The sequence below is a fragment of the Entelurus aequoreus genome, linkage group LG16, assembly GCF_033978785.1.
Source record: "Entelurus aequoreus isolate RoL-2023_Sb linkage group LG16, RoL_Eaeq_v1.1, whole genome shotgun sequence".
Classification (NCBI taxonomy): Eukaryota; Metazoa; Chordata; class Actinopteri; order Syngnathiformes; family Syngnathidae; genus Entelurus; species Entelurus aequoreus.
The window spans coordinates 40,119,410-40,135,825 of record NC_084746.1 but is presented as its reverse complement, the minus strand read 5'-3'; the positions used below and the strand labels follow the sequence as shown (position 1 = coordinate 40,135,825).

Genomic DNA, 16,416 nt, shown 5'->3' with positions numbered 1-16,416 from the left:
GGCAATTTGCAATGACTTCAAAAAGTTGGTTATGCGAGGAGGAACCAAGACGTCTTTCTTTAATACGAGCAATTAGATCTCCCACCTCTTCAAGAATCATAAGGAGATACACGATGAATAAGATGGATGAAAAGCAAACACCGAAAAAAGTAGTACCACACAGTTGTCGCAGACTCCGCCGAGAAAAAAACAAAATACGACAAAAACCACCCCAGTGCGAAAGCCCACGTTGTGGTCAGGGACAATGCATGCAGTATGGCAAAAGCTATGGTGAAGTTTGGTGTGGCTAGTCTGCCCTGCATGGCGCATACTTTGCAGCTTGCATTGAACAAGGTGCCCAGTCTCAACGCAGCATTTCAGAAGCGCTGACTGACTGGTAGGCCACTTCAAGCACTCACCACTCGCTTGCAGCACATTTGTGTTCCTCAGACAAATACGTTAGAGCAGGGCAGATTGGGCCCAGTTTATAATTTCCTGTTATACAGTATACCAGGCAGCCTTGCACTAAAAGAGGATTATGTTATTGTTTACTTTATTACTCTAGTATACTCTGGACTGAAGCTGTGTGCCTTCATTGTTTTTGTAGCTGTTGTTTTGAGGCATGTTAAAAAAAAAAAAAAAAGCACTTTGTGAAAGTCAAAGTATAGTATTTCTCATAGTTGTAGTGGGTATCAGGATTATCTCAGGGAGAGCATGTACCAAATTCCAAGCTGCTGTTTTGAGGCATGTTAAAAAAAAATAATGCAGTTTGGGACTTCAATAATAAATATGGCAGTGCCATGTTGGCACTTTTTTCCATAACTTGAGTTGAAGTTGTTCTCTTATTTTGGAAAACCTTGTTACATTGTTTAATGCATCCAGCAGGGCATCACAAATAATGTGTTAATTGCACAACTGTATATATCGGTATCGGTTGATATCGGAATCGGTAATTAAGAGTTGGACAATATCGGAATATCGGATATCGGCAAAAAAGCCATTATCGGACATCTCTACTTATTATACTAAACAAATGTTGGTCTTACTTAAAAATGCACGCATTTAGTTGTATTCAGGGTCAAAAAAAAATTATATGGCTGTCACGGAAATATATTTTAAAATATTTGGCTTTCATGACTCTCTCAGCTAAAAAGGTTCCCGACCCCTGTTCTAGTGTATTGCTGTCATACAATATGTTTTTCTTTTCAAAAGGAATGTTAGATGTTAAAACTATGCTGTTTCGGGCACCAATCATTTCATTCATTTCAATAGGCGATGTTAATTTGAGAAGTGTTTTGAGTTCAAAGTAAGTTGAGGTTCTACCGTAATTACACTTACACATCCAATAATTCTGCCCTAGTGGAGGTCAGTGCTGTATTCTAGTTGAATATGTTTTAGATAGAGTCTACTTCATTCTGCTTACCTGGCTCTGGTGAGTCTCTGCTGCTTTCCTTTGCGGCGTCCCCATCGGGGAAGGGTTGGCGGGCATGGAAGGTGAGCGGGCGTATTTAGGTGTTGCTTTCACATCTACAAAGACGCCAATTAGGAAAAACAAAACGTTGTCAGGTTAAGTTCACCGGGATGCCTTTTTCCGGGACCTGTGGGAGCAATGGGCTAAACTGCCCAAAGATAGGTGTGCCAAACTTGTGGCATCGTATTCAAAAAGACTTGAAGCTGTAATTTCTGCCAAGGGTGCATCAACAAAGTATTGAGCAATGGCTGTGAGTACTTATGTACATGTGATTTTTCAGTTTAATACATTTGCAAAATGTTTTAATCAACCTTTTCCCATTGTCATTATAGGGTATTAATAGTCTGTAGAATTTTGAGGACAAAAGTACATTTTGATTCCATTTTGGAATAAAGCTGTAACATAACAAAATGTGGAAAAATTGAAGCGCTGTAAATACTTTCCTGATGCACTGTATGTATGTATGTTACCTTACCACATACTTCAGCAGACAAATTAGGAGCCTTTGTAAACCGTTGTGAAATGATTCTATTATTAACATAAGCCACATAATATTTCGTAATTTATGTCATTGTCACAGGGGGTTGCATTACAGTATATATCAAAATATAGATTGTAGGCCTCATCACCCGTCTCTAGCTCCACCCCTCCCACAACCCTGACCAGGGTAAATGGAATATAAAATGGATGGTATGTTTATTTGTCTTTTCAAAAGGGTGCTTTTTGTCTGGCGAAAGCTAGTATAGGGTTTATCCTTCCTGCAAGTATTAATTGGATAATTGATCAAAAAATAAATGGATGGATGGGTGACGTCTTCTGTCTCCTTATGTGTCCCTGTGATTGACTCGATGTCTGCTTTTGGCTCAAAGTGTTTAGGGTAAATTAATGCAATTTTTTTATGTCTGATTGTGTCTGTTTCTGTCCTGAAGACTCACCGTTTCCGCTCCCCACAGTCATTGGGGGGCTGCCAGTCAATCTGCTGTTGTGAGTAGGTGTGGTGGTGGATGAATGCTGACTCGACACTGTGCTCCCGTTTCTCTCATGTGCTTTTGATGGGTCCATGTTGTGATTGGCTCTGTTCTCCCGTCGCGGCGTTCCGTCCGGTCTGTACCTGTACTCCATGGTCGTAGGGCTCTTGGTGGTTTTCCCGTCATATTGGTGCTGATAATCTGAGCCATTGAGACTTCTGTCTTTGCTGTCTCGTCTCACTTCAAGGCCAGTTCGGCTCAGATCTTTACTGTCCTGCCTGGGTAAAAGAGGCGGAGGGAGGTCTCCTCCGTTGTGGATGCTTCGATCTCTCCCCTCGTGCTTGGATTCTGAGGCGTATCCCACCCTGTCTTTGCTGTTTCTAGATGTTTCTTGTCGGGGGAGGATTTCAGGAGGCTGGTCTATTCTGCCCTCATGTCTGTGTTCCATGTCGTTCCTTGCCCTCTCCTTGCTGTCCTGTCGAGGTAACAAATCAGGTCGATAGTCCTTGCTGTCATGTCTGTATTCTGCACTAGTTCTAGCCCTGTCTTTGCCCTCCTGTCTGGGGAGAAGCTCAGTGGGCTTGTCTCTGCTTTCATGCTTCGAGTCCATCCCGTTCCTGACTCGCTCTTTGCTATCCTGTCGAGGTAAGAGCTCTGGCGGATGATCCATCAGTCTCTCTCTGCTTTCATGTCTGCAGTCTACACCATTCCTAGCGCCCTCTTTGCTGTCCTGTCTTGGAAACAGTTCAGGTGGCTGATCTAGCAGTCTGTCTTTGCTGTCCTGTTTCAGCAAACACTCCATTCCGTGTCCGCCACCCCGGTCCTTGCTGTCTCGTCTCGGCAGCAGGTCTCCATTGCTGATCCCTCTTTCTTTTGAGTCTCTTTGTATTAACGGGATGGGTTCCACAGAGCTGCAGCTCCGCTCTTTGGAATCCCTTCTCGTAGGAATGGGCTCAACGCTGCTGTAGCCTTGGTCCCTGCTGTCCTTGCGGACAGGTGGTGTGTCTATGGCACTGCGGTCTTTGCTGTTACGCCTGTGAGACAGTGATTCCACATTGCTGGATCTGTCTCTGTCTTTGTCTCTGTCTCTGTCTTTGTTTCTGTCTTTGTCTCTGTCTTTGTCTTTATCTTTGTCTCTGTCTTTGTTTCTGTCTTTTTCTCTGTCTTTATCTCTGTCTTTGTCTCTGTCTTTGTCTCTATCTTTGTCTCTGTCTCTGCGATGAGACGACTCTTTGCTGTGGCGCTCTTTGGACTCTCGCTTGGATTCCTTGCTGTGGCTGTGACTGTGGCGCTCCTTGCCTTCACGCTTGGACTCACTGTGTGACTTACTTTTGACCTCGGCTGTAAAGTAAAGAAGAAACATTTATGATATATTTACGTCAGAAATGAACAGCACAATCTAATCCGATCCAGCTCGGCTTTATTTCGCCCATCGGACGCCGAGCATCTGTGGAAGTGTATGGAAAGTGGTCTTGGCCTTGGCTGTCTGGGACCCTGAGATTCTACATGATGATTGGGTGATCTGTCTAAGACTGAACCCTTTATGATTGACAATAAGATGAGTGAATCAGCCATTTTGAAATATAACCACTGCCGGAGCATCTTTCAAGTTTCATTCCGTTCCGAGTTGATATGTATAATTTTACAATCCTTTAAGTGACATTTTCATTGTAAAATCTAGCATCTTTATATCTTTTATCGGTTATTGGAGACTTTACTTGTTTTTAGAAAGTTACTGAAAATGAGCTTTCCCTACTTGAAAGACCAGCAGCCACCCACTGTGTAATAAGGTGTTCAGATACCATAACAACAGTACGATGCAGTGCAAGCTACAACCACAGTAAATAACATATTAAATCAATACCACTTTCACCGTGTCAGTATTAACTGAACACTACTATCTTTGTAAAGACATATACTGTAGTTTATTTCTTCAAATACATATTTTATATTATATTCCATTAGGCAGGTGTGTGCATGTGAGTATGGCCCCGCAATAAGCTGGCCATTTTTCCAGGGTGTACCCTGCCTTCCGCCCGAGTGCAGCTAGGAAAGACACCAGCCGACACAGAGAGGAACAAGCAGTAGAAAATGGATGGCTGGCTGGTATTGTTGTTCTTACATTATTATGCCATAGTCTTTTTTAAACTTCTGCACTACTTAAAATATCCACTAGATGCCACTGATGACACTGCAGAGTTGCAATGCATTACTGAAGGTGGAGCTGTGTAGGCAGTCAAGGCTACATTTATGACATCTAAAAAAATTAAAGTGAACTTTTATTTAAGGAATATGTAATATTTTTTTGCTGTAAATGATGTAATAAAGTCTTAGATTTTATTTCCATTTTGACAAAATGTTCCATGTCCAAAATTATATTTTTTATCTGATATTATGGTCAAATATGCCTGTTAGAATGGTCCAAAAGCGTGTTGTGTACATTATTTACTAAGTAATTTTGAGCACATTCAACCATACCATGATAATAATAATAACCGTAATAATTTTGGTCACAATGACAATGTTCATATTGTTAAAGCCCTCGTTTGTATGTTATGTTCCAGCCATAACATTCAGCAAATGAAAATATCACTCAAATTCCAAACATGACCAGTTTACATATTAATTTAAACGTGTTTGATTACAACTTATAATGTCTTCGTGATGGGTCCAGATGCGGCCTCAGCTTCCGTACGACACACGTAACTGTCGTGTGTGAATGCAAACAATAACATCTCCACCATTGAACATCACAAGGCGGAACAGTATACTGTGTTCCGTTATGGCGCCTATAAGGGCTTTTGCATTACAGCAAGCACGTGTCACATATACAATCCATGTGTGCAATTGTGTGAGGTGATTAACCAGTTGGTAATGTGGGTCAGGCTTGGCGCTTCCATCGCCTCAGAAAAGGAAAGTGGGAAAAATGATTGTGTGGTTGTTCATGTAACACACACGCCCATTGGGCACAAATTAAATTACCTTAAAAGGCCTGTCAACCTGTTTCTAAAGTGCATATACATGAGTGGAGTATACAACTGACATGTGACGTATTCAAATCCTATTAACATCAACATCAAAACACCCGATATTGAGTGTGAAATCTCCTTCTGCGCCTGATTGGCTCAGCTGTAACCATACAGTGATTGGACAGAAAAGCGGCATCTGTAATGCACCGTTGAGGTGTCAAATTGGAGTTGAGCGCTATAGCGCTAACCCCCACATCAGGAGCGTGTTGCTCATGTCCTTAGCTGTGATTGGCTGCTTTACCCAGAGGGAGGCAATCTGCAAATAAGAAAGAGGGATTTCTCCTCCTTCCGCTGTTGCTATGTTGTAGTTGCTAAGAGCGCAGAGTAAGGATAGATGTTTCTTCTTCTTGCCTGTTTAGTATTGTCTATTACAAGTGGAAGCAGAGAAGTTAAAACTGCTCAAAGTTAGTGAAATATGTGGGACACAGTTGTTTATCTTTAGTTGTGTCATTGGGTTGATGAACTGATTAACATAAATGTCAGCTCTTTTACATCATATACAGTATTTAACCATTTGGGAGACCTCCTCTTCATCCCCTCAGACTTGCCTCATAAAGGAAGCAAACATAGCTTTTTTTGTTGCACAATGTCAAATTTGTCAGCCGGAATATACCATTTTTTAAATCACATTTGATAGATTGATTACTATACACAAAAACACATGCTAAAAACATGAATTATATATTTTAAGATTCATTCATAATTAATTCTTACATTTTATTTTTTGATTATTACATTTTTTAATTTTTTTTTCAACATTTTCTGCATTTTTTTTCTGTATACAGTGGTACCTCAACTTAAGAGTCTTTTTTGAGATGAGAGCAGTCTCTCAGCTAATTGTTGGCGTAGCAAATGTCTCAGTGAAACCCGTGAGGTCTGACCAAAACATCTGGTCTTACTCACTAGCATGAGCTCAAGGCTAGAAATTAAAATAACTTTGTTTTTCCAAGAAAATAAATGAACAAATAAAGGGCAGAGCGACAAAGCGAAGCAATTAGAATTTAGCACTGCTCGCCTGCACCGTACTAAAGCAGAATGAGTTGATAATTCCAGCCAAGAATGTTAAAATAATATCTAAACCAGTGGTTCTTAACCTGGGTTCGATCGAACCCTAGGGGTTCGGTGGGTCGGGCTCAGGGGTTTGGCGGAGGTCAAAACACACCCGACTCATCGTCTAAATAAAAACTTCTCCCTATCGGCGTATTACGGATACAGCAACAGCAGAAGTCACACTGATTTGCAGGTGTGTAATTTGTTGTGAGTTTATGCACTGTGTTGATTTTGTTCTTTGAACAAAGTGATGTTCATGCACGGTTCATTTTGTGCACCAGTAAAAAAACATGGTAACACTTTAGTATGGGGAACATATTCACCATTAATTAGTTGCTTATTAACATGCAAATTAGTAACATATTGGCTCTTAACTAGTCATTATTAAGTACCTATTAATGCCTTATTCGGCATGGCCTTTTAATAACCCTAACCCTCTACCCCTGGCCCTAACCAAATAACTCTAAATTAAGTCTTTGTTACTTAGAATATGTTCCCCATACTAAAGTGTTACCAAAATAATATAACTTTGTCTTGAATTTGAAAATAAACAACATTTTATTTTTCACTAAAGAAGGGTTCGGTGAATGTGCATATGAAACTAATGGGGTTCGGTACCCCCAACAAGGTTAAGAACCACTGATCTAAACAGTGGACATTTATCCGTGAAAATATGGAAAAGCTGCTGATAGTGTGTTTGACGGAAAAAACAAAGAATTCCATTTTCTAAGGTAAATGCTGCACATTATTATTACATTACTTCATAAAACTACTGTAGTTGTTTTTTTTTATCCTTCTATTGCATGGTTTTTAGACAATATTTCTTATCTAAAAGTTTTTCTATTTAAAAGGCATTTCACATGGTAAAACTGTGCTGTTTTGGGGCACAAAGCACCATTGATTTCAATTAATTTGAGGTACTACAGTATAATTATTGTATTTTTATTAGAGCTGTCAAATTTAACGCAATACCGCATGTGATTAATCATGTATTAATCATGCTTCTTAACTTACTGGTTACCTTTGATACGCTCAGTGATCAGGTCAGTGCATACGCCCGTGCAATGATGAGACTGGTGTGCTCTGTGACACATTTTTCTTCAAAACACACCTTTTGTGGGACTACTGTTACCAAATTTTGAGCAAATACATTACATATATTTAGTAAAAAATTTATAAAAGTGTTTGTGTATGACCTCACAATAAAATATGAAAATATCCGGGTATTTTGAAGCAAGTAACTTCTTCTAAGTACCCTGATGAATCACAAATGATCATTTGACAGCACTCATTTCTATTCTATTCAATCTTATCGCTTTCAAAGAAAACTATTATTTACTGCTACTTTGTAATTGTTGTTAGTCAACACATGTAATGACGGGGCAAAGGTCAGACGTGTGAAGGGACTCACTCTCTCCAGGCTCTTTGGACTTTCTCCCACTGGCGTTCTTCTTCAGCATGTTCCTCCCGGTGGTGAACAGGTTGGTCAGCTCGTCCAGTGGGCTGGTCGGCGTCCGTGAACGTCCCGTCGACACGTTCTGCATGGAGCCGTGGAGTCTACCCGCGCCGTCATGCGGCGGTGACCCTTTGCCGTGAGGGGTGGCCGAGGCGCTCCTCGGCAGCCCCCCCGGGAATGGCGCCGTGGCGTCAAACGGTGGCGTGCGCATGAGGCTCAGCGGCGTGAGACAGCGGCCCATGCTGACTGGAGACGGGCACGCCGAGTGGCTGCGCTGATAGGAGGACGAGGACGATGTTTTGTAGAGCGTGCATGGCAGCGGAGGTGCGGAGGAGCGCCCGGAGATGGTGAGGGTCGGGGTGGCGGTGAGCTCCCTGCGCAGGTGTGCAGAGGAGGGGGGCTCGGCCGAGGACGTTGGGGATTTGCTGTAGGACGAGGGGTTGTCCATCATTGGCAATTTGGTAACATCTAGAGGGGTTAGGGGGGACTCGTCCGAGTTGGGTGAGCACTGGGCCGGTGCCGGGGGGAACACCAACAACGGAGGCCTGTGGGTAAGTAAATTTGGAAAGGGTGCAGGAATGTCACAGAAGGGAATGTTTCTAGGGGTGGAGCATCGACTGAGAGGTTCCGGGTCATATGGGGCCGGCGTAGGGCACGCAGAACGACATCCCACCGGGTCGGTACGGTACTCCATATCATCCAGCATGGGGTACTTCATCTCCTCATACACCGATTCCCCGGGCTCCTCGTCCTCGCTCTTGCAGAGTTCCCTGGCCCCGACATCGATGCCGCCCATCTCGATGTAGACCGGCTCGTCCTCACAGTCGTCCGTGGGGCTCTCGTCGCTCTGCGGCGGAGAGCTGTTGCGCTCGTACGCCGGGCCCACGTGTTGAAGCAGTCTGGCTGGGCAGCCGTGGGTTTTCATGTAGGATTCGTCGAAGGAGACGCTGAGTTGTGTGTTGGGGTTCCTCTTGGGTTTGGGTGGTGGAACCCTCCTGCAGTCCTCGCTGCATTCTTGTGCTGTCAGAGGAGGGACAAGGAGAGGTTGAGCACACTCTGAAGCGCAATCTTTGGGAAAATGTCTTTCTGAAGTCGCACAAATCCAACATTCGTCAATCATAATGTGCATTCTCTCGACACATTTTGCTTTTTCTTTGGCTTTTTGTGGCAATTTTTGCAACAAAGGTACACCTTAAGAGGTGTTTAGAGGAAAAATTGAGAATACATGAGTATACTGTAGTATTTAATGATCATTATCAACGCAAATATAAGACGGCCCAAAATAAGGTTTTTTGTTTTTTTGGGAAAAATACATAAGGGAAATGCACTATTTTTTTCAAATTGTGGCGATCATTCACTATCATCATGTAAGACAAGCACACATGTTTTATATTTTTGTTATGCTTTCTAATTAGTAAATAAACGCAAGCAAAAGTATGCTTACATAGCCTATGGAAGTCACTGTATTCCGCCTATATAGCGCTCTAAAAACATCCCAACACTTCCATTAAGGTTTTATATGCATGCTGTAAGTATATATGTAATGTAGTAACATTCATAATAACATGTAATATATACATGACGTAAGTATATATGTAATGTAGTAACATTCATAATAACATGTAACATATACATGATGTAAGTATATATGTAATGTAGTAACATTCATAATAACATGTAATATATGCATGATGTAAGTATATTTGTAATGTAGTAACATTCATAATAACATGTAATATATACATGATGTAAGTATATTTGTAATGTAGTAACATGTATAATAACATGTAATATATACATGATGTAAGTATATATGTAATGTAGTAACATTTATAATAACATGTAATATATACATGATGTAAGTATATATGTAATGTAGTAACATTCATAATAACATGTAATAGATACATGATGTAAGTATACATGTAATGTAGTAACATTCATAATAACATATAATATATACTTGATGTAAGTATATATGTAATGTAGTAACATTTATAATAACTTGTAATACATACATTATGTAAGTATATTTGTAATTTAGTAACATTCATAATAACATGTAATATATACATGATGTAAGTATATATGTAATGTAGTAACATTTATAATAACATGTAATAGATACATGATGTAAGTATATATGCCATGTAGTAACATTCATAATAACATGTAATATATACATGATGTAAGTATATATGTAATGTAGTAACATTCATAATAACATGTAATATATGCATGATGTAAGTATATATGTAATATAGTAAAATTCATAATAACATGCAATATTTACATGATGTAAGTATATATGTAATGTAGTAAAATGTATAATAATATGTAATATATACATGATGTAAGTATATATGTAATGTAGTAAAATGTATGGTAATATGTAATATATACATGATGTAAGTATATATGTAATGTAGTAACATTCATAATAAAATGTAATAAAGACATGATGTAAGAATATATGTAATGTAGTAAAATGTATAATAATACGTAATATATACATGATGTAAGTATATATGCCATGTAGTAACATTCATAATAACATGTAATAAAGACATGATGTAAGAATATATGTAATGTAGTAAAATGCATAATAATATGTAATATATACATGATGTAAGTATATATGTAATGTAGTAACATTCATAATAGAATGTAATAGATACATGATGTAAGTATATATGTCATGTAGTAACATTCATAATAACATGTAAGTGAAGTGAAGTGAATTATATTTATATAGCGCTTTTTCTCTAGTGACTCAAAGCGCTTTACATAGTGAAACCCAATATCTAAGTTACATTTAAACCAGTGTGGGTGGCACTGGGAGCAGGTGGGTAAAGTGTCTTGCCCAAGGACACAACGGCAGTGACTAGGATGGCGGAAGCGGGGATCGAACCTGGAACCCTCAAGTTGCTGGCACGGCCACTCTACCAACCGAGCTATACCGCCCCATGTAATATACACATGATGTAAGTATAAATGTCATGTAGTAACATTCATAATAACATGTAATATACACATGATGTAAGTATAAATGTCATGTAGTAACATTCATAATAACATTTAATAATTATGTATTTTGCTCATTTTAAGCATACAGCGGCACATTTATTTTAATAGACGCATCACAACCTTTTTCTTTTTGCTTGAACTGCAACACTGACTACAACTCATGCTGACTTTATGAGCGCCAACAAACATAATAATAAATCACTTACTGTACAATGTTTGGTCTCACTGGCATGCCGGCTGTTAGGATGTTGATGTATTCTCGTTTGGATTAAAATGACTTGCAAAGGGTTAAAAAAAAAAAAAGAAGGTGCAAACCAGTGTCTTTCGTGTGTCTTTCTCGACATTTCTGGGTCTAAATTGACTGTCAAAGTTGACCAACTTCTCAGTTTATATCCACATTATTTTATTATACAAGTGAGAGGCATGATTTATAATCTAGAAATAACTTTCACAAGCTCCGAGGCGAGAAAGCAGCTCAGCAGCTGTTGTCAACGCAGCAGCATAAGGAAGTTGCCTCTCTCTGATCAATGCAGGTCCTTGACGTTTGTGCTTATAATAACAATATTACTAATAGTTGGTTAATATTCAGGTCACAAAATGTAAATGGAGTGATTTTGGCGCTTTTTGGATGTTATTTGTGGTTTCTATGGTCGGAATGAACCCAACAGACGCAATGACGTCATGCTCTAGCCGGCTCCATTGTAAGCAGACTTTTATTTACGTTTACTTAAGAGTAAAGGGCCATAAAAAAAACAAAAAACAATGTTTTCTTGTCTCTCAAAGGGATTGTGAATTATAGGCAACATTCCCCAAAAAAGTGCAGTTCCCCTTTAAGATAAAATCAAAGTCCCCTTTTGTGTGTGAGTGACAGGAAGAAAATCTCTGACTGGCTTGATTCAGGCCCCAAATACTCTGTAAGACAAGCTGTCTTTCTTCGTGAGACTTTTTCATGGGGAAAAACATATTTTTTGTCTTTGTCTTACTCCATTATTGGGGATTTTGTTTTAGTATTAACAGCGGCTAACATATCTATACACTTAAAATACTTGAAACATTGCTGTAGTTACCTTTGTCACCGATAGTTTGAACCTGGAAGTGACTCTTTATATTATTGTAGTTTGTCACTGATAGTTTGGACCTGGAAGTGACTCTTAATATTTCCATTCTTTTTTGTGAAAAAAATCGTGTCCACATTGTGTGAAATTGGAGGTTATCTTCTTTCTGGACTTGTGTGCCACTTATAGACCTTTTTATTTAAACTTTTTTTTTTACACTTTTATTATTTTCATTTAAATTTTTTTTTAAAGAGGGACTGACTATTCTGTTGTCTTTGAGCATGAATGATTAAGTGACTTGAAAGCACTAAAGCAGCACATTGGGTAGTTCAGTGGGTCACATGTAGGGCAACTTGGTATCGCTAAGAGCAGTATTTTCATATGTGGGAATGGTTGAGGCATATGCATGTTTCTAGGTCACATATACAGCAGTAGAGTAGTATGCAAGTGTGGTATCTGGGTCACACAAACACACACTGTGGAGCTTCCTTCCGATTGTGGTGACGTAGCATTGCAGCGTGAATCTCTTTGGAAGTACTGCAGTGAGCGTTCACTCCGGCACTCGCTGCAGTAGAGTAGTCGTGTAGAGGGTTACTCATCACCCTCTTTATATGTTTTGTGGGGTCACATCCTACCATGTTTTGACCTTCGGCTGACAAGCCCGCTGGTGCTAGCTGAGAGGCGAGGTCATGTCTGAAAATTTCAAGCTGCAGGTTTTGCACCTTTCAATAATTCAGACAACAGATGGCCCAGACACACGCATACAGTACACTGTACTTCCCATCAGTGTATGACTCACCAGCAACCACACACACATTCACACACACCTTCTAACATGGACCACATTAGGAAAGGTGCTCACATTTTACTAAAAGTTTCAATGGGGAAGGGGCTTTGTGTTACTAAAACGACCTTCTTTCATCTCCGTAATATCGCAAAAATTTAGTCCACTAGCGACGCTCAGATCATTATTCATGCGTTCGTTACATCTCGTCTCGATTACTGTAACGCACTATTTTCGGGTCTCCCTATGTCTAGCATTAAAAGATTACAGTTGGTACAAAATGCGGCTGCTAGACTTTTGACAAGAACAAGAAAGTTTGATCATATTACGCCTGTACTGTATATACCTTTATACAGTATATACATATATATATATATATATATACACATATATATATATATATATATATATATATATATATATATATATATATATATATATATATATATATATATATATATATATATATATATATATATATATATATATATATATATATATATATATATATATATATATATATATATATATACTACCGTTCAAAAGTTTGGGGTCACCCAAACAATTTTGTGGAATAGCCTTCATTTCTAAGAACAAGAATAGACTGTCGAGTTTCAGATGAAAGTTCTCTTTTTCTGGCCATTTTGAGCGTTTAATTGACCCCACAAATGTGATGCTCCAGAAAGTCAATCTGCTCAAAGGAAGGTCAGTTTTGTAGCTTCTGTAACGAGCTAAACTGTTTTCAGATGTGTGAACATGATTGCACAAGGGTTTTCTAATCATCAATTAGCCTTCTGAGCCAATGAGCAAACACATTGTACCATTAGAACACTGGAGTGATAGTTGCTGGAAATGGGCCTCTATACACCTATGTAGATATTGCACCAAAAACCAGACATTTGCAGCTATAATAGTCATTAATACTTTAGCAATGTATAGAGTGTATTTCTTTAAAGTTAAGACTAGTTTAAAGTTATCTTCATTGAAAAGTACAGTGCTTTTCCTTCAAAAATAAGGACATTTCAATGTGACCCCAAACTTTTGAACGGTAGTGTATGTATATATATATATATGTATATATATATATATATATATATATATATATATACATATATATATATATATATATATATATATATATATATATATATATATATATATATATATATATATATATATATATATATATACATATATATATATATATATATATATACACGTTTGTATATATATATGTATATATATATATATGTATATATATATATATATATGTGTATATATATATATATATATATATATATATATATATATATATATATATATATATATATATATATATATATATATATGTATATATATATATACAAACGTGTATATATATATATATATATATATATATATATATATATATACTGTGTATATATATATATATATATATATATATATATATATATATATATATATATATATATATATATATATATATATATATATATATATATATATATATATATATATATATATATATATACTGTATACCTATACTGGCTCACCTGCACTGGCTTCCTGTGCACTTAAAGATGCGACTTTAAGGTTTTACTACTTACTTATAAAATACTACACGGTCTAGCTCAGGGGTCGGGAACATTTTTGGCTGAGAGAGCCATGAAAGCAAACTATTTTAAAATGTTTTTTCTTGAGAGCCATATAATATTTTTTAACACTGAACATTGTTATTCTGAAGCTAACCAATAACAAATCAAATACTTCTTACCATTATTGCAACTTCTTGAACAGGTGCGGTAGAAAACGGATGGATAGATTAAAATGCATGAGAATGTTTTATATTTTGAACGTTATTTTTAACACTGTGATTACCAGCGGTATTATTCATTACTTATTGTGTTAAGCAATGTCAGCTAAGATTTATCTGAGAGCCAGATGCAGTCATCACAAGAGCCACATCTGGCTCCAGAGCCATAGGTTCCCTACCCCTGGTCTAGCTCCATCCTATCTTGCTGATTGTATTGTACCATATGTCCCGGCAAGAAATCTGCGTTCAAAGAACTCCGGCTTTTTAGTGATTCCCAGAGCCCCAAAAAAGTCTGCGGGCTATAGAGCGTTTTCTATTCGGGCTCCAGTACTCTGGAATGCCCTCTCGGTAACAGTTAGAGATGCTACCTCAGTAGAAGCATTTAAGTCCCATCTTAAAACTCATTTGTATACTTTAGCCTTTATATAGACCCCCCTTTTTGACGAGTTGGTCTGCCGTCTCTTTTCTGCTCAGTCCCCTTCTCCTTCGTGGAGAGGGGCGGCACAGATTCGGTGACCAAAGGTGACGCGCTAGCTGTCCAAAGTCGAGACCCAGGGTGGACCACTCATCTGTGCATCAGTTGGGGACGTCTCTGCGCTGCTGACCTGTCTCCACTCAAGATGATCTCCTGCTGGCCCCACTATGGACTGGACTCTCACACTATTATGTTAGATCCACTATGGACTGGACTCTTACACTACTATACTAGATCCACTATGGACTGGACTCTCACACTGTTATGTTAGATCCACTATGGACTGGACTCTCACACTATTATGTTAGATCCACTACGGACTGGACTCTCACACTATTATGCTAGATCCACTCGATGTCCATTGCACCGGTCGCCCACATCTGCGGTCCCCTCCAAGTCTCTCATTGTCATCCCATTGGGTTTGAGTTTTTTCTTGCCCCGATGTGGGATTTGAGCCGAGGATGTCGTTGTGGCATCTGCAGCCCTTTGAGACACTAGTGACTTAGGGCTATATAAATAAACTTTGATTGATTGATTGATTGTTTCAGTCTATTTTTGCAGTACGATTACTGGTCAAAATCGATTAATTTGATTAGAAAAAAGCTTTAATTTATATTATGTTGCGTCGATGTATCATTTAATGAGTGTATCCAATACAAATTGATGAAATCGAACCGTACGAGGCGCCTGGAACTTTAAACACACGGACTGCCGCTGCAATAGAGTAACCTGACTCTCGCCAGATCCTTGTAGTTCGCTGAGCTCCACACAAGGATCTGGGCTCGAGGGCAATGCAAAATCCTTCAAGATAGCAAAAAATAATGAACCAATCAGGATCGCCTGGCTGGATTTCATAGATGTGATGTAGCGCCCAAGCGGCTGTTTGATTCAAACAACAATGGCAGCATGCAGCGAGGAGTCGTGTGCTGACATTGATTCTGCTATTGCAACTATTTTGTCGAATCTATCAAATATTTAATATTATATAATATATTTAATAAAACTTTTCACTCTGTCGTTATCCAATATGTCGGCTGTTCTGTTTTGGATTTCCCAGCGTGGCTCTCATCAGCGTCACGGGTTGATTTCGATGTGAGTGGTTGAAGTAGCACGTCATTTAAGATAATCAATCAATCAACCAATGTTTGTTTATATAGCCCTAAATCACAAGTGTCTCAAAGGGCTGCACAAGCCATAACGACATCCTCGGTACAGAGCCCACATAAGGGCAAGGAAAACTCACCCCAGTGGGACGTCGATGTGAATGACTATGAGAAACCTTGGAGAGGACCGCATATGTGGGTAACCC

At 38.6% G+C, this 16,416-nt stretch overlaps 2 protein-coding genes across 6 annotated transcripts in view; one reads left to right on the top strand and one right to left on the bottom strand.

Moving 5' to 3' along the window:
- The window catches only part of LOC133630945 (glypican-5-like), a 385,962-nt gene that overhangs the window by 18,674 nt on the left and 350,872 nt on the right, over positions 1-16,416 (top strand). The window lies entirely within an intron of this gene.
- Positions 1-16,416, bottom strand: part of nyap2b (neuronal tyrosine-phosphorylated phosphoinositide-3-kinase adaptor 2b) — a 58,299-nt gene that overhangs the window by 21,792 nt on the left and 20,091 nt on the right. For 2 of the 3 annotated variants that reach the window (XR_009821373.1, XM_062022821.1), the window contains exons 4-6: positions 7,909-8,973; positions 2,386-3,759; positions 1,403-1,506 (exon numbers count right to left, since the gene is read on the bottom strand). Coding sequence is in view for 2 of the 3 variants with exons in the window: in XM_062022821.1 (XP_061878805.1) it covers positions 1,403-1,506; positions 2,386-3,759; positions 7,909-8,973 (2,543 nt within the window). In the remaining variant the exon portion in view is untranslated. The remainder of the gene's footprint in view (positions 1-1,402; positions 1,507-2,385; positions 3,760-7,908; positions 8,974-16,416) is intronic. The other variant, XM_062022823.1, reaches the window with a different exon arrangement.